Here is a 25476-nt window from a genome sequence, read left to right as displayed (position 1 = left end):
AAGTGGGATGTTTACATAAGTTATCTAGGGTAGTCCCTGTCCATCTGTTCCATTAGACACTTCCCTTAAAGGGAGCATTGGTTCCTCTATAATCACTTTCCTTTGTCCTACATCTTTATCTTCCCTTCCAGGAAGAATAGGGAACTGTATAAGGTCTCTTTCACATTGTTCAATCTCTCTCTGCAATTTTGGATATAATCTCTCCTGAGTATCCCTCACAGGTTTTTTCACACTTGGGATATCTTTTTTTTTTTAAGTTTTACAGCATATTTTATTTCCCATCTCCAATCTGAGACATAAATTTTGTAGTTTTTGCTTTGAAGATGGTTATATAAAAAGCACATGTTCTCTGAACAGAATATTGCAGCAGAAACCTCCATAAATCAAATGTAGATTAAATTAGCAAGCACAGTCTTCAACACTTGTTAAATGTCTAATGGCAAATCATCTTTGGATTGTTTTTCTTGGCTCTCCACCCATGCTTTGTTAATTGTTCTCTTCATCTCATCATCTCCTTCTGCATACATCTTTTTCAGTAGATTCATCAGTCCTTCACTGGAGTCAGATGTATCATAGGAAGCTTTCTCTTTTTCCTTAGTCTCTTTTTCAACCTGTGTTAGGCACTCCCATTTTTCTTCTTGCTGCTTCTTACATAATATTAAGATCATATCTGTTTTGATCTTCCATGAGCTGCTTTTAGCTAAGATTGGTTTCAGAAGGTTGTTGAACGTCATTGCATAATTTTTGTTATTTAAATTTTTCACCAGCAGATGAAATGAACTTTCTGTAAAGTGCAGCTGAATATTCTCAGCTGGCAGATGTTGAACACCATTTAATGTGATATAGATTTTCACAAATTTATCAGACTGATCCCATGCATAATTGTTGATTTTCACTGTATATCCAGTGACTGTTGGTTTTTCTTCTTCAGATCCTTCAGCTTTTAGCTTGAGCGGCTGCCAGTTCTTGATTTCCCTCTCTATTTTGTTTTTTTCTACCAGCACACTTGGGATTTCTTTTTTTTTTAATTTTAAAAACAAACTTTATTCGTATTTAAAAAACATTTAAAACAAATATAAGAAAAACAAACAAGTTTCTCTTAATCAAAAACACAAATTACATATACATATATAGTACATATACAGTACTCAACTTCATCTATTGACTACTTTCTATTATTATATATACATATATACATACGCACAGTGGCTTATTTCCTTTTCTATCTATCTGACAGTGTAGTTGTTAATTATATTGATTTCTTCTGAATTTCATCTTTAACCATTCCCCTTCCTCTGATTTATCCACTGGTACCATCTATTCCATATTATGAAGTATTTTGAGTCTTCCTTATCTTGTAACTCTAGAGTTAGTTTGTCCATCTCTGTGCATATATACATTTTTTGTATTAGCTCCTGATCAGTTGGCAAGCGATCTATTTTCCAGAGTTGTGCTAACGCTAGTCTAGCCGCCGTTATAATGTGGAGTATTAAATATTTTATATCATTTCTAATATTCTTATTAATCATGCCTAGTAAAAAGACTTTGGGTTTTAATTCAATTTCGTGGTCTGTTATTTCTAATATCCATGTTTTTATTTTGTTCCAAAATCTCTTAATTTCTGGGCAAAGCCACCAAGCATGGTAAAAAGTTCCCTGTGTTTTTTTACATTTCCAACAGGCCGGATTTACATTCGGATACATTTTTGCTAATCTTGCGGGTGCCAGATACCATCGGTACCACATCTTGTAATGATTTTCTTTATAGGCTACCGATTTTGTCATGCTATAGTTGTTTTCCCATGCTCTTTCCCAATCTTCCAATTGTATGCTGTGCCCAATGTTCCTCGCCCACGCTATCATCTGCCCTTTGACCAATTCTTCTGCCAAATCGTATTCAAGTAAATATTTATAAATTTTCGAAATTAATTTCCCTTCTTTAGACTCTAGTAGTTTGTCCAATCGATTTTGTTTTAGGTCTATTCCTCCCTCCTCTTGGTCCTTTCTGTATCTTACCTTTATTTGTGAATAGGGCCACCAGTCTATTACTATTCCTTGTTCTTTGAGCTCTTCCCTAGTTTTCAATTTCCCCTGAACATCTACTATTTCTCTATATCTTAAGATCTTTTGTTTTGTTAATATATTGGGGTGAGTTATTGCTTCTATGGTTGATAGCCAGACGGGAATTTTCATATAGTGTTTGTGTTTGATTTGTTGCCATGTGTTAATTAAAGACTTCCTAATATTATCCTGTCCTGTTGGTGACCCATTGTCTGTTCTTGGATCATGTTAGGTCCCTGGACAATTGCCACCAGGTTTAAGGGTATCTGTGGATTATATGGTAGTGGCAGATTTTCCAGGGGGTCCCACTTCTTTAATGTAACATAGTCTTCATCTGTGTCACTGTCTCTATTTTCTCTCACTACAAATATGCTACCTGGAATACAGCAAGCAACATAATCTGACTGTTCCTCAGAATGTGGTCTGCCATTGACATATACATTTAAGGCTTGGCATAACCAGTCTTCATAGCTCCCATATTTTGGCTAGAAGATGCCACAATGGGATATACTGGCCATTCAAAGTAACAATACTGAATCATTCTTTTCTTGTCCTTACTTCTAGTCTTTCTGTTGTATTCCCAGTTTTTCAACATTGCCCTTAAAGGACTGTCTGGGGGAATGTTTGGATTGTCTGAGAACCCAGTTTCCTTTTTATTCTTGTCTTGTTTGCTCCCTCTGATTCCCATGTTAGAGGCCACAATCTCTCTAAGTTTAATCTAGACACTTGCTTCGTCCTTCTCTGACTGTTTCCCTCTCAGGACAACAGAACTGCAGATCGGGACTGCAGACAAAAAGGATTTTCCAACCACCAGAATAATACTTTTAACAGCCCTCTGTTTCTTACCCTAGTCTGTGCACAGAGTTGCCCAATTGAATTTCAGGATGGTCTAGGTGTCCACCTTCTAGATAGTCTACTGTCTTTGCTGATTGCAAGTTCAATCTCTTTTTCACTGGATAATGCAGGCAAAGGAAACAGAGACCTCAGTGTTCCATGAGGACCATTGAACTCAACAGGACATATCTTCCTCTCTTATCCTGATGCCTCCTGGATCCTGGTGCTGCTATATCTTGGATGAGTCCCCAAGATGTTATAAACAGTACATGGAACTACCCGAGACAACAACTTGAAAACAGCAAAGTACCATATTTTTCGGTCTATAAAAACACACTTCCCCCTCCAAAAAGTGGGTGGAAATGTCTGTGCATCTTATAGAGTGAGTATTGCATCAGCTAGGGGTTTGCCATACCTGGGAGGAGGGAGTTGGTGTGGCAGCAGCAGGCAGCAGTGATCCTCGCTGCCTGGAACAGCTGATTGGTAGTATTCCAGGAGGCTGATCCAACTGCTAATCAGCTGCTCAGCTGTGAAGGCTCCAGTGTTCCCCGGCTTAGGCAGCAATGCAGAGGTGGTATTCAGCCAGTTTGGCTGAATGGCTTGTTAACTTTGTGTGCAGTTCAGAGAACTAGCTGATCCAACCACTGGCTGGCCTGGGCATGCTCTACATCTGCCTACCCTGCATGAGCTCATTGAGAAGTTTGCTGAGGACGCCCTGCCGCCACCCACTGCCCTGCCGCAAGTGAGCCCTTCCCAGCCTGCAGGGTGGACTGTGGCATCAGGTGAGCCCAGAGACACAGAGAGAGAGAGGTATGCATGGATGACACTTGACTTCCAGTGCTAGAGAGGGCGGGCAAGGGAAGCAGCTGAGTTGCTGCCACTTTTCATTGGGGTGCATGTAGAGAGACAGGGCTCCTCTTGCCATCCCTTTCCCCCTATTACTGGGCATGACAAGGCTTCCTGCTCCTCACTTAGCCATCAATACAACTTGGGTGTGGCAGGTGGGGAGGGGTGGGGTGGTGCGGGGAGGAAGGGTACCCAACTCCTGGGCCAATTGGCTTCTTTCTGGCAGGCCTTTCTCTGCCTTTCAGCATCGTCCATCAAAGACAAGGCTTTTGTGGGCAGAAGAGCTGCACTGCAATGGAGAAATGAGCAATGGAGCAGCCAGCTTAAGGGAAGGAGGCCGCTTTCTCCTCTTTCCCTGCTCCTCGTCTTTCCCTCATATCGGCCTCTCCATTGCAGCGCAGAGCCCAGGATCCGTTAGCCAAGGGCAAGCAGTTGAAGCAGGGTGCAATGGGGAGGCCTTGTAGAAAAACACATGGGCCAGGGAGGCAGCGATCCCAGCTGCCTGACTCATGGGAGGCTTGCAGGAGCCTTGCTGGATACTTTCATGGTAGCAGCAATGCTAGGTTTCCAACAGCAATGGAAGGCAGAGACACTGGGGGGAGGGAGAGAGGCAATCCCAGTTGCCTGGATCATCAGAGCAAGGTCTCGTCTGCTCACTTGGCATGGTTGAAATCTGAAATCTAACTACTATTCCAATCAGCCATTCCTTTGTTTTTACTTTGCTTTACTACTTACACACACACACATACCGGTACATGGGGATGTAAGGGGGCACTGCAGAAACAAAATACTACTCTATGAATAGTGCCTAATAAAGTGCCCTCTAATAAAGTGTCCTCTTTATAAACTCTCCCCTATAAAGGTAAAACCTTGAACGTGTCCCCCATAACAGTATGTCTGCAGCAGATCCTCTATAATAGTGTGCCATTCCTTGATGTTCTCAGCTACAGTACTTTCATAACAATAAAGGACACATTACTGACAGTTCTTTCTTGTAGAAAAATACTAGGGTACCTCATACTACATACAAGGATGTCAAAGCAGAAAAAACAAGCATATAAAATTTCTTTTAAACTGGAAGTAGTAAAATATGCTGAGGAACATGGAAACAGAGTAGCAGAGAAACATTTTGGGCCACCTCCAACTGAAAAAGTGATAAGAGAGTGGAGGAAACAGGTGAATCAGCTGCAAAAAGTAAAAGATAAAAGTAAGTACAACTTTTGTGGGCTTGCTGCAAAGTGGCCACAGTTAGAGGTGGACATGAAAGAATGGATCACACGTCAATGGAATAATGGCTTCTCAGTTTCTACAAAAATGATAATATATGAAGCCAAATGCATTGCTATAGAGAAAGGCTTTCAGGATTTTGCTGGATCACATGAGGTGATGTGACCTTGCTATGTGCACCAAAATTAGAATTGTGCAAAAAAATGCCAAAAGAATATGAATCTAAGATTCTGTATTTTCATACATTTGTTATTGATGCTAGGAAGAAAAATGATTTTGAAATTGACCAGATTGGGAATATGGATGAAGTCCTGCTAACCTTTGATGTGCCATCTAATAAGACTTTTGGTCTGAAAGGTGCCAAAAGCATAACTGTGAAAACCTCAGGACATGAGAAAACACATTATACGGCTGTGTTGTCCTGCTGTGCAGATGGCACCAAATTGCCACTGATGTTAATTTTCAAAAGGAAAACCTTTCCAAAAGAAGTGATTCTAAAAGTTGTTGTCCATATTCATGAGAAAGAATGAATGGACGAAAATGGAATGAGAATATGGGTTGAAAAAGTGTGGTCCAAACGTCCTGGAGGGCTTCTGAAAAAAACCCTGCTTTATTAGTGCTCAACCAGTTTAGAGCACATATTAGTGAAACCACAAAGAAAAGATTTAAAGAAGTGAAGACTCATCTAGCTGTAATTCCTGGGGGTCTTACTGTTGTCTCCAATTCTGGTGTGAGCCTGGTGCCAAAGCCAATGGTGGACGCCAGACACAAGGTGCGGGTTTTCTGATTGCTTTTTATTGGAGTACTCCAAGGAAAAGGGCTCCTGGCCAAAATGCCAGGAACCAAGAACAAAGGATTAATATAGCTTTATACATTTTCACTAAAGAAGAAGGCAGGACTAGGCAGGATAATAAGAAATATCATCTAATAAACATTTTAGCAATAATTCTACAATTTGTTCTATTGGTCTCTAGCCGGGGTGAAATCCAGCAGGTTCTGACAGGTTCTGGAGAACTGGTAGTGGAAATTTTGAGTAGTTCGGAGAACTGGTAGCGGACATTTTGAGTAGTTTGGAGAACCGGCAAATACCACCTCTGGTTGGCCCCAGAGTGGGGTGGGAATGGAGATTTTGCAGTATCCTTCCTCTGGAGTGGGGAGAGAATGGGGATTTTGCAGTATCTTTCCCCTGGAGTGGGGTGGGAATGGAGATTTTGCAGTATCCTTCCCCTGTCACACCCACCAAGCCATACCATGCCCACCAAGCCACACCCACAGAACCGGTAGTAAAAAAATTTGGATTTCACCACTGTCTCTAGCTGTCCCTATTCCTAAACCTTGGCTAATGAATGCCCCAGGAATTATCTAATACACATTTTATTTACTGCAGGCCACCTCTTTTCCATCAGCTTTTAGCTGATGTCTGCAAGTTATCTAACTCTTGTTACTTTTATCAGCTTTCTAACTACCCAAAATTATTACAAGATTTACACATGCATGTTTCTTGTAGTTAAGCATTCTTTATTCTTGCCAGACAGACTCCACAATTACAGTCTTCCTGGTTTACTTTCAAGTGTGTGCCATGACCTGGCTTTATTTTAGCAGACAGCCCATCATTTCCCCCCTTTGAATCTGAAAATGATTTAATTTTCCAAGATTCACCCAACATCAATATCCCTGTGTTCTGGGAGACTCCATAGTTTGCTTACAGGTGGAAAGGCAAAGCAGAAGGCATTGTAATGCACAACAGGTGATTAAAAGAACAATGACTATGCCTGTCAGGGTCATTATTAGGTTTTTAAACCAGTTGAAATCAGGCAGCCATCCTGTCAGTCAATGCCACCAGCCTTTTCATTCGTCCATGGTGGGTGGGGTGGGGTGTTGCAGCTATCTTTGTGATGTGTGTAATTCAGCTGTGGAATTCCTTTGATTTGTCCTGAATATGCACACAGCATTGTTGTCCAAGTAGTGCACACATAATTCCTTAGGATGCCAATACAATATCTAAAGCCATTCTATTCTGAACTGTCATTTTCTGAATGGCTTCTTGTCCTTTTGCTGCAGCAATAAAAAAAACTCTCCAGTCTCATTAGCTAGGATTTCCTCCACTGCTTCTATATGATACATGGCATTATTGAGGAACCAGAGCCAACTGAACAAAGTAAGGGGTTGGTAGTTCTTCAGGTACTTTCTGGATTGTTCAATGTCCCTATGGTTTCTAATCTTTCTTTCAGATAAAGTGGGTATAATATAGGTGGGTGGGAGAAGCACAATTACATAACAAATCATATTGTTGCAGAAAAACAACGGAGATGAATTTCGAGATCAGAAATAGCTTTTTTATTTTGGCCAAAAGGTTCAGACATGCATTCTGTTTTACATCCTGAACAAAGTCCTTCTTTAAGACACGTATCTTTATAGAACAAAAAACAGTCCCTCTGGTAGAAATGTGCCCACCAGGCTTCCACGCATTCCATCAGCCGAGGCCACAAGGGAGGGGTGGGGGAGTAGCGGTTATTATTAGAGAAGGCCTTAGGCCGAGGGAGACCACTGTTCCTAAGACGGCCGGTTGTGAGTCCCTCCTTGTGAAGTGGGGCCATGGAGTCCAGATGGATTTGCTGATCACATACCTGGCTCCCTGCCACGTGGCTGCAGCCCTGCCTGAGCTATTCAATGTTATCGCCGCGGTGGCGGTTGATACTCCCAGACTTATGGTCATGGGGGATTTTAACCTGCTGTCCATGGGTGAGGTGTCTGAGGTGGCTCGGGAGTTCATGGCTTCCATGACAGCCATGGACCTGACCCAGCTAATTCATGGCCCTACGCACATGGGGGAAACACACTGGACTTAGTTTTCATCTCTGGACAGTGGTTGAATGATCTTGAGATAGGGGACATAGTCACCGAGCCCTTGTCATGGTCGGATCACTCTCTCCTTCGCCTTGACCTTCGAACCACGGTACCCCGCCGCAGGGAGGCGGAACCAGTAAGATGGTACCGCCCCAGGCGCCTGATGGAACCTAATAGGTTCCAGATGGAGCTTGGGCCAATCCCTGAGGATCTTGCTCACGCCTCGACTGGAGACCTAGTGGCCGCCTGGGATAGGGCGGCCGCTGGAGCTCTGGACCGAGTCGTGCCTTTGTGGCCTCTGACTCGGCGCCAATCTCACCTGGCTCCTTGGTTCACCGAGGAGCTGAGGGAGATGAAGCGCTGGAAAAGACGCCTAGAGAGTAGTTGGAGGGCTAGTCTTTCTGAATCGGACCGGACACTGGTAAGATCTCACATGAAGAATTACCTACTGGCGATAAAAGCAGCAAAATGTACCCATTTTGCTGCTCTTATTGCATCATCAGATAATTGCCCGGCTGCCTTGTTTAGGGTGACCCGCTCCCTGCTCCACCAGGAAGTGCGGGAGGACCCCTTGGAGGGAAGAGCCGAGGATTTTGTTCAATATCTGCATGACAAAATCACTCAGATTAGGGAAGGTCTGGACTCCGACTGGGTAGGTCCAGCGAGGGTGACGGAGGCAGGTCTTGAGAATGTTATCTGGGATGAGTTTGATCCTGTGACCCCAGATGACGTGGACAGGATTCTGGGTAGATTGAACGTGACCACATGTTTGTTGGACCCGTGTCCCTCCTGGTTAGTGCTGGCTTCCCGGGAGGTGACACGAGGCTGGCTCCAGGGGATTATAAATGCTTCATTGGGTGAGGGTGCCTTCCCCGCCGCCTTGAAGGAGGTGGTGGTGAGGCCTTTCCTCAAGAAGCCCTCCCTGAACCTGGCAGTATTGGCTAATTATCATCCAGTCTCCAACCTTCGCTTTGTTGCGAAGGTTGAGAGTGTGGTTGCGCGACAGCTTCCCCAGTACCTGGATGAAATGTCGTATCTAGATCTGTTCCAGTCGGGTTTCAGGCCTGGGTACAGCATGGAAACAGCATTGGTCGCGTTGGTTGATGATCTCTGGAGGGCTCGGGACAGGGGTTGCTCCTCTGTCCTGGTCCTGTTAGATCTCTCAGTGGCTTTTGATACCATCGACCATGGTATCATGCTGCACCGGTTGGAAGAGTTGGGGGTGGGAGGCACTGTATTACGGTGGTTCTCCTCCTTTCTCTCAGACCGGTCGCAGTCTGTGTTGACAGGGGGGCAGAGGTCAACCCCGAGGCCCCTCATATGTGGGGTGCCGCAGGGGTCGGTCCTCTCGCCCTTTTTGTTCAACATTTATGTAAAGCCGCTGGGCGAGATCATCTGTGGTTTCGGGGTGAAGTACCATCAGTACACTGATGACACCCAGCTGTACATCTCCACCCTGGACCACCCCAACGATGCCCTTGAAGTGATGTCCCGGTGCCTGGAGGCCGTACGGATCTGGATGGGGAGAAACAGGCTCAGGCTCAACCCATCCAAGACCGAGTGGCTGTGGTTTCCGACGTCTCAATATAGTCAGCTGGTGCCATCGCTGACTATTGGGGGCGAATCATTGGCCCCCACGGAAAGGGCTCGCAACTTGGGCGTCCTCCTGGATTCATGGCTGTCCTTAGAAGAGCACTTGACAGCCGTGACCATGAGGATTTTTCATCAGGTTCGCCTGATCCGCCAGTTGCATCCCTTTCTAGATTGGGACTCTCTACACACAGTCACTCACGCCCTCGTCACCTCTCGTCTGGACTATTGTAACGCTCTCTACATGGGGCTCCCCTTGAGGTGCACTCGGAGGCTCCAACTGGCGCAGAGTGCGGCTGCACGGGTGGTTATGGGAGCAACGTGGAGTTCCCATGTAACACCTCTCCTGCGCGAGCTGCACTGGCTCCCAGTGGTCTTCTGAGTGCGCTTCAAGGTTCTGGTTATCACCTTTAAAGCGCTCCATGGCTTAGGACCTGGTTATCTACGGGACCGCCTGCTACCACCAATAGCCTCCCATTGGCCAGTACGGTCCCATAGAGAGGGGCTCCTCCGGGTGCCGTCGGCCAAACAATGTCGACTGGTGGCCCCTAGGGGGTGAGCCTTCTCTGTGGGGGCACCTATTATCTGGAACGAGCTCCCCCCGGAGATATGGAGGATCCCGGATCTGCGCACCTTCCTTCGCGCGCTTAAGACTTTCCTATTCCATCAAGCTGGCCTGGCCTAAATCTTCTCCCCTTTTTAAATGTAAATTTTTTAATTTTTTTAAATGTAAATTTTAATTTGTTTTAAATTATGGGGTATTTTAAATTCAGCCAAATTATTTAATTCGTTTTTAATTCATTTTAAATTTTTTGTATTTATGTGTTTTATCTCGTGGCTGTTCACCGCCCTGAGTCCTTTGGGAGAAGGGCGGTATAGAAATTTAATAAAATAAATAAATAAAATAAATAAAATTTTAACATAGTACCTCTGCGGTTTGACTTCTTGAACTATCCAACTGTAGAAAGTATGTTAATTCTGCGGTTTAACTTTTTGAACTCTGAAACTTTCTCAAGTCACAGGGGTCCTTCAGAGATCCTCTAGGCTGACCCCGTATTATTTCACTCTTATAACCAAATTTCACTATACGTCCTGCCTTAATATGGTCTCATCCTGACAGTTGTTAAGTCTATTTGTCTTAATATCTTAGCCTTCACACACACACACACACACACACACACACACACACACACACACACACCAATCATCTAGTGGTAATAATTGGATAACTCTCCTAATTCTAGTGTACAAATACCTTTTGGGGAATTTTTCTAATTGAGAGAACACCTATGGGAGATGGTAATTCTCCTCTCACACAACTATGGTTCAGGAGGCTTTTGTTTCCAGAACAATAACTTACAGTCAGGTCCAGAAATATTGGTACATTGACACAATTCTAACATCTTTGGCTCTATACACCACCACAATGGAGTTGGAATGAAACAAACACAATGTGCATTAACTGCAGACTGTCAGCTTTAATTTGAGGGTATGTACATCCAACTCAGGTGAACGGTGTAGGACTTACAGCAGTTTGTATATGTGCCTCCCACTTGTTAAGGGACCAAAAGTAATGGGACAATTGGCTTCTCAGCTGTTCCATGGCCAGGTGTGTGATATTCCCTCATTACCCCAATTACAATGTGCAGATAAAAGGCCCAGAGTTCATTTCAAGTGTGCTATTTGCATTTGGAATCTGTTGCTGTCAACTCTCAAGAGGAGATCCAAAGAGCTGTCACTATCAGTGAAGCAAGCCATCATTAAGCTGAAGAAACAAAACAAACCCATCAGAGAGATAGCAAGAATATTAGGCGTGGCCAAAACAATTGTTTGAAACATTCTCAAAAAGAAGGAATGCACCGGTGAGCTCAGCAACACCAAAAGACCTGGGAGACCACGGAAAACAAGTGTGGTGGATGACCAAAGAATTCTTTCCCTGGTGAAGAAAACACCCTTCACAAAAGTTGGCCAGATCAAGAACACTCTCCAGGAGGTAGGTGTGTCAGATGTAAATGCCTTATTCTCTAATGTGTAAATAATGTATATATGGAACATCAGGGGTTAACTTATTCTTTGGACTTTAATGTATTCATAATTTACCACTCCCATTCCTGGCTCCACCCCTTGTATATATAAGGAGCCATCCTCCCCATTTTACTTGCTTCTATCTTGAATATTCAGCGAATATAGAATGCCTATTATGATTAAAGAAAAATATATTTAAATCTCTAACTTCTATTATCTTTATTGAGTCTGATCCTGAAAATATTGCAACAAGCTGGTAGCAGAGGATGGTTAATTGACTCAATAAGTAATTAAAAATGTCCAAGAAAGATAGGCCCAACACCAGGGCCTACAGCAAAGAAATAGAAACTGATCAAGAGACGATCAACGAATCCACTAATGCGATTTCGAGAGAATCCGAAGAATACACCACTGAAGAAGAAGAACTGATGAGTGAAAATAACGACCAGGAAGAAATCGAGATAGAAAATAACGAACTCAGGTCAGAGATATTAAAAATACTAAAAAGCCAAAAGAATGATGAGAGCCTCATCGCGGACCTCCAGGAGATGCTGAGAAACAGCGGAGCAGCGAGAGAGAAAAACGTCATTAAAGAAAAACCCAAAGATCAAAAAACTGTGAGTGAAATGACTACTGAGAAAATAGTTGTAAAAAAGAAAAGATGTGACATCGCGCGAAATTTTGAATGGCAGCCATCTTGGTTTCAACGAACTTCAAAAGAGAGTGAAGCAGAGCCAATCAAAACGCTCAGTTCAAAATTTCTGGCGCGAAAAACGCTATCAGACGAAGAAAGTGAAAAAGAAGTCTCAAACTCTTCAGATGAACCAAAATCAGAAAGTGAAGACGATTTAACAAAGTCTCAAGTAAAGTCAGCAATGAAAACGCTTTTTGCTGCTTTTGGGCCAAGATTGAAAATTTCCAAGACATCAACAAAGAAGCAAGAAATCAAACCGACAACTCAAGACCTGCACGCTCCCATTCTGACTTCGAAAACGACGACACCCGAGCCCAGAGAGCCATGCCGATTCCGTCCTACACCGCAGACAGAATCGAGTGCCAGCGCACACAAGAGAAAGAGAAGAACCGTCGCCATCACCAAAGCCCCAAAAACCGAGCCAGAGACCGACTCATCTGAAGAGGAGCGGATCGAGAGAGCTGAAATGGAGAGAACCTTCCACAACGGCGCCAAAGAAGAAATGAGCAACGCGCATGTGCAAAACTACGTAGACAGCCCCGAAAGACTTGAACTGGCCAGAGAACCGCGCAGACTCGTTACAAGCATCCCAATGCCGTTCTGTAATTTCCTGCACTTGAGAGACCACGGACTGCCTCAGGTTGTAAGTAATGGACAAAATAATGTGGGGAATTTACCCAGTGACTTCCCAAAACTTAGAGTTGATGGCATTAATTTACAAGAGTGGTACCAACAGCTTCAGGTTATTTTTATGAAAGAAAATTTACTATTCTTTATAACTAGTCCTCCAAGAAGACCTTGGACTTTAAAAATAGATTGTTTACATCATAGAGCATTTTTCATAATAATTTCTAGCGTGTCTCCTGCAATGTATCATAGCATCAAACCAAACCTAACTGTATCAGAAATAATTCAATGCATGTTTAATCTATTTCACAGCGATAGCGTAGCCACAACCACAAGAATGTCTAAGGATTTCTTTTCTTCTAGAGTGAAACCAGGGGTTTCTATAAGTGAGCATTTGATAAATCTAAACAAAATAAGAGCTGAGCTGCAATTGAGGGGGGAAGTGATTTCAGATCAAACAATGAAAAGTGTTATTATCAATTCACTTGATCCATCATGGGATAGCTTTATGTCACACTTAGATACCATTAATTTGGGATATTTATCAATAGAAAGTCTATCTAACAAATTGATAGCAGAAGACAATTCAAGAAAAAATCGTTCCAGTAACCAAACAGAACACAAATCCTTTAGGAAAGTAGTCTTTCAAGATAAATATAATGAGGCCTTTAGATGCCACAATTGTGGATCCAGGGAACACAGTAGAAGAGACTGTCCCAAAGTCCCAAGGGAGAGACATAGGCCAGAATATAGGAGCAAATACAATTACAGACAATCTTCCACAGATAGACACAAATATAGAAGTCCACCAAATTACAGAGAAAGTAGAGGGGGTAGAGAAAATTCAAAAGAGAGAAAATCTGGGTCACTAAATGGGCTAAATAAACAAGACAGCATCAGAACACAACAAGATGAGAACAATAATTGGCTTATTGATTCTGGTGCAACAAATCACACCACTAACAACAAAAGTATATTATCTTCATTTACAGAAGATAAGTTTGTGATAAAGGTAGCTAATCAAGAAAAGGTTCAAGTATTAGGCAGAGGAAATGTGACCTTGCCTGGTTTAGGGAAAATAGAGGGGGTATTATTAATCCCAGAAATACCTCACAACATACTGAGTGCTATAAAACTAAGCAGAGAATCTGACATCAATATAGTTTTCTCAAAGGGGAAAGCAACTATAGAAAAGAACAAAACAAATGTAGGCACTGTGATGATAAAAGGGGGTCTACCCTATCTGATAACCAAAGAAAGATGGTTACATAACATTGATTCAAATATGGAAGATTGTATTGAAGCAGATGATGAAAATGTCAGTAACAGTGACAATGATGAATGTAAAATAACTCATGATAACAAAAATGCACACAATGAGAAGAAACCAAAAATAGGTAAACCAATTCATGATGAGTGTGCTCACATCTTACATAGGAAGTTAGGACATGCAAGCTTTCCTGTAGTACAAAAAATGACTGAACACGCAGAAGGTGTCAAAATAAAAAATTGTGAAAATTATTTGGAATGCTCAGTATGTAAATCCACCAAACTAAAAACCAGTCCCAGACCAAAAAAATCTAACAGATCAACCAACAATATTTTTGATTTGGTACATATGGACTTAGTTGGTCCATTAACTCCATCAATTACCTATAGAAAACGTTACTTCCTAACAATAGTGGATGATTACAGTCGCTATGGTTTTGTTTACACATTAAAGCACAAGGATGAAACCTTTCAGAAATTTAAGGAATTCTACAAACGCATAGAAACACAACATAATATCAAAATAAAACAAATTATGACAGATAGGGGATGTGAATTCATGTCTAAAGAATTCTCCCAATGGTTAAAGGATAGAGGGATGCTACATTTCACGTCCAATCCATTTTCTGCATTTCAAAATGGGATTGCAGAGAGAAAGAATTCCACACTACAAACCATGATTAGATGCACATTAGAGGATGCTGGTTTAGGCAAACAATTTTGGTCAGAAGCCTTACATTATTCAAATTACACTCAAAATAGGACATGGTCCAGTATTGTGAATAAGACACCATATGAGGTGATGTACAATAGAAAACCCAAATTAGCACACATGCACATATTTGGAGTTACTGCAGACGTACACATACCTAAACAATTGAGGAGAAAGGGAGAAAACGTATCCAGGAGATTAAGATTCATGGGATACGAAACTGGAACCAAAGGGTACAGATTCATTGATAATAATAACAAATTTATAGTATCCAGAACAGCTGTGTTCCATGAGCAGGCCAATTGGTCTAAATTGCACCTTAATGAAATATTTCCTAATAAAAGCAAAGATAATATATCTTGCGAGGAAGGAACAACAGAAAATCAAAGTATTAACAAAAGTAAGAACAAAACCAAAACTTGGACAAATAGTCAGCATAAAATAAAGACAGACACATTAACAAAAAAGGAAGCTAGATATTTGCATGACAACCATAGCAAACCTGAAAGAAATATTAGAAACAATAGAAACCAAATACCAAATAAATACAAAGATTACATAATGCATATGGATGAAGAACAAATAACACCTAATACATATGAGGAAGTATTGAAACTTCCCCGTGAAGAAAGAGAAAAATGGGAACTAGCTATGGAAAAAGAGATGGAAAGTTTACAAGGATTAAATGTATTCACACCTGCGATCGCACCTAAGGATAAAACAATTATAGGTACCAGGTGGATTTATAAAATTAAGAATTTAGAAGGAGGTAATACCTTATACAAGGCCAGACTAGTTGCACAAGGTTATGCACAAAAATATCCAGAAGACTATACTGACACATATTCACCAACAGTGAGAACAGAGAGTGTCAAAACAGCTCTTGTAGTAGCATCTGCACTCAATCTGGACGTGTTTCAATATGACATACAGACTGCATACTTACACGCAAAATTAGATAAGGAAATATATGTAAGAGCACCACACAGTCAATACACTAATAAGAACGAAATTTGGTTATTAAATAAGAGTCTGTACGGATTGAAGCAATCTGGCAAAAGATGGTACGATTGTTTGGTAAAAGTACTTAAGACCATGGATTTCAACGCCACCACTGCTGATAACTGTTTCTTTGTAAAAAAGAGTAATGATCATATTGAATTTGTATTAATTTATGTTGATGATATTTTATATATTGGAAAGCATAAAGAGAGCAGGGAAATCTTTGTAAATAAGTTAAACGAACACTTCTCATTAAAATCACTAGGTAGAGTGAACAAATACCTTGGTGTACAAATTAACAAAACAAAAAGGGGATTCAAACTTACTCAGAAAGATAAAATCATTGAACTCCTAAACAAATGTAACTTAAATAATGCCAAAACATGTGACACACCTATGCAAACTGATTTTCTCAGAAACATTGATGAATCTTCCCCTGAGTTTAAAGACAACACATTTTACAGATCAGTTATAGGTTCACTCCTTTATATATCTAATTGGACTAGGCCAGATATTGCATTACCTCTCAATTTATTGTCAAGATATGTTAGCAGACCAACCTTGTATCATTGGGAAGCTGTCAAAAGAATTTTAAGATATCTGAAAAGTACATTAGATTTTTGTTTAATATTGGAACCCAATAATGACAAAGAACCAAAAATTACTTGTTATGCTGATGCAGATTGGGCTGGTGATACATCATGCAGAAAGAGTACCTCTGGTTATGTTTTTCTATTGAACGATTGTCCAGTTTACTGGTATACTGGTAAACAAGAACTGGTAGCCACTTCTACCACAGAAGCGGAATATGTTTGCTTGTCTAAAGCTGCAAATAACCTTGTATGGTTCAATGATTTGATCACAGATGTTTGGAAGAAACCTACTTTACCATTTATTATGCATGAAGACAATAAAGCGGCCATTGAAATATCTAGATCCGATGCAATTGGACAAAGGTCCAGGCATATTGATATAAAATTTAAGCACGTGAGACAACTATCTCAAGACGGATTCATCAAAGCAATACATTGTGATACTTCTGAACAATTAGCTGACATATTAACAAAACCCTTACCTTCTAAACAACACAAATATTTAACTTCTAAATTATATGTATTATATTGTCCTGAATCTGAATGTAACTGGTGTTGTATAACGAACCGGCATTTAGAGGGGGATTTGTCAGATGTAAATGCCTTATTCTCTAATGTGTAAATAATGTATATATGGAACATCAGGGGTTAACTTATTCTTTGGACTTTAATGTATTCATAATTTACCACTCCCATTCCTGGCTCCACCCCTTGTATATATAAGGAGCCATCCTCCCCATTTTACTTGCTTCTATCTTGAATATTCAGCGAATATAGAATGCCTATTATGATTAAAGAAAAATATATTTAAATCTCTAACTTCTATTATCTTTATTGAGTCTGATCCTGAAAATATTGCAACAAGGTGTATGTGTGTCAAAGTCAACAATCAAGAGAAGACTTCACCAGAATAAATACAGAGGGTTCACCACAAGATGTAAACCATTGGTGAGTTTCAAAAACAGGAAGGCCAGATTAGAGTTTTGATTGATTCCGTTGACAGTTGCAAAACAAAATGGCAGCTCAGAGCTGAAACTCCGAGGCTAGGAGGGAGATGTTTTGACATTTTCAAGAGTGTGGGGGTCAATTAACCATCCACAGACCCCCCTCCCAGCAAGCTGAGGTATTTTCGGCTCAATAGAGCTGTGGATGGAGCCCAAGGATAAAACCCGAGCCGAGCCCGAAGATCAGCTGTTTGTCAGTAAAAAGACTGAGGGCGGTGGGGAGGATGTCAACATGGCTGGCTGCCATGACCGGGTCAACCACTGAGTCTAATATAGCTGGTGAAATGGTTGGCGAGACGGTGGCAACAGCGACTCCAGATAGGGTGTTGATAATGATGCCTGGGCTAATAGGCACTGCTTGTAGCAACATGGCGGCGATGATGTCTATGGCAAGGGGGGTTACAATGGCGAGGGGAATGGCGCTAATGACAGCGACGGCGACGGCAACACCAGGAGGCTGCAAGGAAGCCCTTGTTGTTAATAGAGGAGAGGGCAATGCTGCAAAGGCTATAAATGTTAGGATCCCTTCAACCTCTAGGGATCTGTTGCACTCCTCTTTCTTGAAACTCTGAGGACTTATTAAACTAATTGAACTAAGTAGCCTGAGCAAGGTGATGGATAGGGACTGAGGATTACAAACTGGAGATGATGACTTACTCTCCCCCACAACTGTCCCTCTCTCCTTTATCAGATCTAGATCTATTACGACCACTCAGCGTTAACTTGCAATCTTAGATCGATCTGCAGCTTTATTTACCACCTGTTCCCCCAAGATTACCCTGATTATTTAACCCTAAATACTTTGTCCAGTGGCTCTGCCTTACTTTTTTGATCTAATCCTCGGCCATCGCTGGTATCAGGACTGGAGGAGATACAGACATCGAGAGTCTTGGATTATGGGGAGATAGACCACCTTCTCTTTGTTTGTTTCAAATGGTTTGGTCGCTGTGAGAGGACGACCTTTTGAGACCTCTACCCCCACCTCCTTTGGATGGACTTACTACAACCACAAGACTTCCCATCGTCGTGAGAGGGCGATGATGTTCCGATGTATTGACATTTGTAACTTACTGGTCTCCCTTTTACATCTATTTCCTCCCTTATTTTAAATTACCTGTCTTAACCATCTCTAACACTCTTAGAAGAAAATGATCCTTCATCTCCTTCAACTCGCTCCTATCTTTGATGTATTCAACTGCGGAGCTCCTTGCACTGCGAGATTCCCCCCTCTCGCATGTCTGGCCCTCTCAGTTGTCAAGGGCCGCCCTTGAGGACGGGTTTTGGAACCCTGAGAGGTGGTTTGCAAAAAACCGATGGCTTTGGGGGTTTTTAGATAAATCTTTAAGTTCTATTTTAAGGGGTTCTGGGAGGGATTGTGGGAATGGATCTGGGGGGATCCATAAATCCACTGAAAGGGGTAATGGGTCTGATAATCATGGTGGGGAGGATGGGGACAGAAATCTGACAAGGATGCAGGGGGATGAAGCAATGGGCATTAGTATAGTAAGTGGGAGGGGCAGATATGACGGCTGCAGGGGGCCATATTATGTTTCGGGAGTGCGCACTCGATGTTTACGAGCGATTGCCCACTCCGACCCCCAAAGCACTGCTCGTTTCCCGGGTTGTTCAGAGTCTCAGACCCTGGGTCTACGGCTGATGTTATGTAATGCCAGGTCAGTGGTAAATAAAGCCCCCCTCATTCATGATCTTATTTCAGAGGGGGGTGCTGACCTGGCAGGGATTACAGAGACCTGGTTAGGCCAGGAGGGAGGAGTTCCCCTTGTGGAAATGTGCCCGCCAGGTTTCCGTGCATTCCATCAGCCAAGGGCTCAGGGAAGGGGTGGGGGAGTGGCAGCAATCTTTAGAGAAAGTCTTTGCCCGAGGGAGGCCACTGTTCCTCAGATAGCCGGATGTGAGTCCCTCCTTGTGAAGTGGGGTCAGGGGATTCAGATGGGCCTACTGATTGCGTACCTGGCTCCCTGCCACGTAACAGCGGTCCTGCCTGAGCTGCTCGACATTATAGCCGGGGTGGCGGTGGAAACCCCCAGACTTATTGTTATGGGGGATTTTAACCTGCCATCTGCTGGTGAGATGTCGGAGACGGCTCGGGAGTTCATGGCTTCCATGACGGCCATGGGCCTGACCCAGGTAGTTCAAGGCCCCACCCACTTGGGGAATCACACTCTGGACTTGATTTTTATCTCTGATCAGTGGCTGAATGATCTAAGAATAGGGGATATAGACATCAAGCCCTTGTCATGGTCTGATCATTCTCTCCTTCACATGGACTTTCAAGTCACTTCCACCCACCGCAGGGAGACGGAACCAACCAAATGGTTCCGTCCCAGGTGCCTGATGGACCCCGAAAGGTTCCTGATGGAGCTTGGGCCATTTCCTGAGACTCTGGCTCACGACTCGACTGAGGACCTGGTGGTCGCCTGGGACAGGGCGGCTACTGGGGCCTTGGACCGCGTCGTGCCTTTGCGGCCTCTGACCCGATGCTGATCTCGTCTAGCTCCTTGGTTTTCCGAGGAGCTGAGAGAGATGAAGCGTCGGAAAAGACGCCTGGAGAGTGATTGGAGGACAAGCCGATCTGAATCTGACCGAACACAGGTGAGATCTTATATTAAGATCTACCTAGTGGCGATAAGAGCGGCGAAGTCTAGCTACTTCTCTGCTCTTATTGCATCTGCAGAGAACCGCCCAGCTGCGCTGTTTAGGGTGACCTGCTCCCTACTTCAGGTGGGGGTACGGGAAGATCCCTTAAAGGGTCGAGCTGAGGATTTTGTACAATTCCTGCATGATAAAGTCGCTCAGATTCGGGAAGGCCTGGACTCCGATTGGGTAGATCCAGGGGAGGAGACGGGGGCAGGTCTTGAGAGCGTTATCTGGGAAGAGTTTGACTCTGTGGCTCCTGAGGACGTGGACAGGATTCTAGGCAAGCTTAACGCTGCCACATGTTTATTGGACCCGTGTCCCTCCTGGTTGGTACTGGCCTCCCGGGAGGTTACACGAGGCTGGCTCCAGGGGATTATAAATGCTTCCCTGAGTGAGGGTGTCTTTCCCGCCGCCTTGAAAGAGGCGGTTGTGAAGCCCCTCCTCAAGAAGCCTTCCCTGGACCCGGCTATATTATCAAATTATCGTCCAGTCTCCAATCTTCGCTTTGTTGCGAAGGTTGTTGAGAGTGTGGTGGCGCGACAACTACCCCGATACCTGGATGAAGTTGTCTATCTGGATCCGTTCCAGTCGGGCTTCAGGTCACGATACAGCACAGAAACGGCATTGGTCGCATTGGTGGATGATCTCTGGAGGGCTCGGGACAGAGGTTGCTCCTCTATCCTGGTCCTATTAGATCTCTCAGCGGCTTTTGATACCATCGACCATGGTATCTTACTGCACCGGCTGGAGGGGTTAGGAATAGGGGGCATTGTTCTTCGGTGGTTCTCCTCCTTCCTCTCTGACCGTTCGCAGTTTGTGTTGGCAGGGGGGCAGAGCTCGACCTCGAGGCACCTTATTTGTGGGGTGCCGCAAGGGTCAGTCCTCTCACCCCTTCTGTTCAACATTTATGTAAAACCGCTAGGTGAGATCATCCGTGGTTTTGGGGTGAGTGTTCATCAGTATGCTGATGACACACAGCTATACATCTCCACCCCAGACCACCCCAATGATGCCCTTGCTGTGATGTCCCGTTGCCTGGAGGCCGTGCGGATCTGGATGGGGAGAAACAAGCTCAGACTCAACCCCTCCAAGACCGAGTGGCTGTGGCTTCCGGCATCCCGGTATAGTCAGCTGGTACCATCACTGACAATAGGGGATGAGATCTTGCTCCCCACAGAGAGGGCCCGCAACTTGGGTGTCCTCCTGGATTCACGGTTATCTTTAGAAGATCATTTGACGGCCGTGGCCAGGGGTGCCTTTTATCAGGTTCGCCTGATCCGCCAGTTGCGTCCCTTTCTGGATCGGGACGCCTTGCGCACGGTCACTCATGCCCTAGTTACCTCCCGTATGGACTACTGTAATACTCTCTACATGGGGCTCCCCTTGAAAAGCACCCGGAGGCTCCAACTGGTCCAGAACGTAGCCGCGCGGGTGATTATGGGCGCAGCTCATTACGCCCATGTAACACCTCTCCTACGCGAGCTGCACTGGCTCCCGGTGGTCTTCCGGGTGCGATTCAAGGTGTTAGTTATCACCTTTAAAGCGCTCCATGGCTTAGGACCTGGGTACCTACGAGACCGTCTTTTGCCACCAATAGCCTCCCACCGACCAGTTCGTTCTCACAGGGAGGGACTACTCAGGGTACCGTCAGTCAAATTATGTCGACTGGCGACTCCCAGGGGGAGGGCCTTCTCTGTGGGGGCTCCAACCCTTTGGAATGAACTGCCCCCGGAGATACGGAATATCCCTGATCTCCGTGCTTTCCTCCGTGCCCTCAAGACCCTGATGTTCCAACAGGCAGGGCTAAACATACAAACATGCAAATGATTTTTTAAATGTTATCTAATTCTGGGTTTTATTTAATTGACCAAACTAAGTAACAATTTTAATTAGCAATTTTATGATGTTTGTGTGTCTATATTTTTCTTGACTGTACACCGCCTTGAGTCCTACGGGAGAAAGGCGGTATAGAAATATAATAAATAAATAAATAAATAGATGCCAAACAACATCTAACAAAGCCTTCACAGTTCTGGAACAAGATCCTATGGACAGATGAGACCAAGATCAACTTGTACCAGAGTGATGGGAAGAGAAGAGTATGGAGAAGGAAAGGAACTGCTCATGATCCTAAGCATACCACCTCATCAGTGAAGCATGGTGGTGGTGGTGTCATGGCGTGGGCATGTATGGCTGCCAATGGAACTGGTTCTCTTGTATTTATTGATGATGTGACTGCTGACAAAAGCAGCAGGATGAATTCTGAAGTGTTTCAGGCAATATTATCTGCTCACATTCAGCCAAATGCTGCAGAACTCATTGGACGGCGCTTCACAGTGCAGATGGACAATGACCCAAAGCATACTGCAAAAGCAACCAAAGAGTTTTTGAAGGGACAGAAGTGGAATGTTATGCAATGGCCAAGTCAATCACCTGACCTGAATCCCATTGAGCATGCATTTCACTTGCTGAAGACAAAACTGAAGGGAGAATGCCCCAAGAACAAGCAGGAACTGGAGACTGTTGCAGTAGAGGCCTGGCAGAGCATCACCAGGGATGAAACCCAGCGTCTGGTGATGTCTATACGTTCCAGACTTCAGGCTGTGATTGACTGCAAAGGATTTGCAACCAAGTATTAAGAAGGGAAAGTTTGATTTATGATTATTATTCTGTCCCATTACCTTTGGTCCCTTAACAAGTGGGAGGCACATATGCAAACTGCTGTAAGTCCTACACCTTTCACCTGAGTTGGATGTACATACCCTCAAATTAAAGCTGACAGTCTGCAGTTAACGCACATTGTGTTTGTTTCATTCCAACTCCATTGTGATGGTGTATAGAGCCAAAGATGTTAGAATTGTGTCGATGTCCCAATATTTCTGGACCTGACTGTAAGTCCCAGTTGTTCTACTGAGGAAGTCATAGGCTGCATACTCCAAGAATCAGGAATGGCAGATTGTGGGTATTTCTTCACTCTGGAAGTGATATATCCAAGATGCCAGGCCTTCCACTTTTAGTGCCATATGGGTGGTCAGAACCACTTGAAACAGTGCCTTCCACTTCTGATTCAAGGTGGTTGTTGGTCCCCATGTCTTTACAAGCACCCAGTCTGCAGGCTGGAATGAATGTACTGGATAGCCTAGTCCAGGGTATTGATTTTCCTGCAGATAACGGGAAAGAAAATTCATAACCCCAGCGAATTGTCTTACATATTGGTACAAGGTCAGTTCGCCCACCAATGGGATTGACCTCTCCTCTGCCTTTAGGGAGGGCCTCAAAGAGCCTCAAAGAGGCTCAAGCCTATTTGCTTTCGAGGTGCAATGTGAAGCCCTAACAACGTGAGTAGCAAAGTTTCCAGTGAGGTGAGCCTCCTGGCATATCTTACTGTAGCTAGCTGTTGTTTTTGCAAATCATTACATTTTTCTGCCATAGGACTACTTGCTAGGTGGTAGACTGAGGAAAGCTTCCAGGTGATGCTTAACTGTTCACACAAACCTTAGCTATGAAATATGGGTCACAATACTATTTGGCAGCCCAAACCTAGGAATAATTTCTTCCAGTAGGACATTTATTACTTTATGCTCTTTATTAGTCCTGCAAGAAAAAGCCTCAGGCCATCCTGTGAAGGTACATTCTAGTCCCAAAACATACTTAAAACCTTGCTTTTTTAGGCTAAAAGTCTCCAGCTGTCCTGCAGAGATGCCATACCCTAAGTTTTTAACCTCCTGCTGTGCAATTTGGGCTTTTATTGTTTCAGGCACATTATAGCCTTTCCTGAAGCCCCAACAAAAGATATTTCATCGGTAGTCCGAGGAAGAATTATTATTATTATTATTATTATTATTATTATTATTATTATTATTATTATTAATTCAATTTGTATGCCGCCCCTCTCCGAAGGCTCAGGGTGGCTCACAATGCATTTAAAATAATTATAAAAAACATTTAAGAATTAAAAACATTAAAAACATTAAAACTCATTCACACCATTCATGGCTGGATCTCGCCGGATCGCAAGAGCGAGATCAACGGCCCCAGGCCTGCCGGAAAAACCAGGTCTTCACCGCTTTTCGGAAGGCCAATAGGGTGGGGATGGTCCGGACCTCAGGAGGTAACTGGTTCCAGAGAGCTGGGGCAGCCACAGAGAAGGCCCTCCCCCGTGGGCCCACCAGACGGCATTGTTTAGCTGATGGGACCCGAAAGAGACCAACTCTGTGGGATCTTACTGGTCATTGGGAGTTATGCAGTAGAAGGCGGTCTCGAAGATACCCTGGCCCTGAGCCATGTAGGGCTTTAAAGGTAATAACCAACACCTTGAATTGTGACCGGAGACCAATAGGGAGCCAGTGCAGCTCGTGGAGAATTGATTTAATGTGGGTGTACCTAGGTGCACCCACGACAGCTCGCGCGGCTGCGTTCTGGACCAACTGTAGTCTCCGAACACTTTTCAAAGATAGCCTCATGTAGAGTGTGTTGCAATAATCTAACCGTGAGGTGACAAGGGCATGAGTGACCGTGAGGAGAGCCTCCCGATCCAAGTAGGGTCGCAATTGGTGCACCAGGCGAACCTGTGCAAAGGTTCCCCTAGCCACAGCTGTCAGATGTTGCTCTAATCTTAGCTGTGAGTCTAGGAGGACACCCAAATTGCGAACCCGTTTTGAGGGGGACAATTTCTCCTCCCCCAGAACCAAGGATGGACAGTCCACATAGTCTTTAGGAGGCAATAGCCAGAGCCACTCAGTCTTGTCTGGGTTAAGTCTGAGCCTGTTGACTCCCATCCAACAGCAATAGGTCTGTTAAGGACAGAACTACTGACACATGTATCTATTACATCTTAGATGTTTAGATCCCCCACTTTGGACTTCCACCAAGGGTTGGGGGGATTGAGGGAGCAATAGCTCCCTGCCCCTGGTCTCTTCACTCTTCTTTTTCTGCTTTCATGGCTATAGCCTTCAGGCATCCACTCTTCCAATATCCTTCTTTTCTGCATATAGCACACTGGTTGGTCCCAAGGGGACCTTTTCTCTTCCATGTCCATACTACTTCAGATTCCCTAAACTCTCCCTCCTCGCCATCCTCTTCCGGATTGTGCTACCTTTCTTCCCCCTTCTCAGTGGTGAAATGTAAAATTTGTTACTACCGGGTCCGTGGGAGTGGCTTGGTGGTGGTGGGGGTAATGTGACTGGGTGGGCGTGGCCAACTTTTTTTTTTTATAATAAAAGGTTTTTATTTTCTGATCAAACAAGTATACAATATAAACAATCATTCAAACTAAAATAAACTAGCTAACTGCAAGATTTAATAACTCCCAAGACCCCTTAACTCCCCTTTTACAATTTCATCAACCTCCCTTTTTATAGACTCAAAGTAGCATGTAATCCAATAATTCTAAGAGTTTTAAAACCATTAACAAATATTAAACATTCAAACCTAAAAACATTTTTCCCCCTCCTACTTTTCTCAAAGTTCAGATATTTTGAAATCTCAT

General features: G+C 43.6%; 1 protein-coding gene across 1 annotated transcript in view; it reads right to left on the bottom strand.

Annotated features, from left to right (window-relative positions):
- Positions 1–336: 336 nt before the first annotated feature.
- Positions 337–25476, bottom strand: part of LOC139316740 (calcyclin-binding protein-like) — a 51388-nt gene continuing 26248 nt past the window's right edge. Inside the window, exons 2-3 of the mRNA XM_070943592.1 lie at positions 17496–17787; positions 337–1015 (exon numbers count right to left, since the gene is read on the bottom strand). Coding sequence (XP_070799693.1) covers positions 426–1015; positions 17496–17787 — 882 coding nt within the window. The 3' untranslated portion in view covers positions 337–425. The remainder of the gene's footprint in view (positions 1016–17495; positions 17788–25476) is intronic.

The sequence above is a fragment of the Pituophis catenifer genome, unplaced genomic scaffold (assembly GCF_029215685.1).
Source record: "Pituophis catenifer annectens isolate HBS135680 unplaced genomic scaffold, rPitCat1.0.hap2 SCAF_4, whole genome shotgun sequence".
NCBI classification, from domain to species: domain Eukaryota; kingdom Metazoa; phylum Chordata; class Lepidosauria; order Squamata; family Colubridae; genus Pituophis; species Pituophis catenifer.
This window is presented reverse-complemented; position numbering and strand designations above follow the sequence as displayed.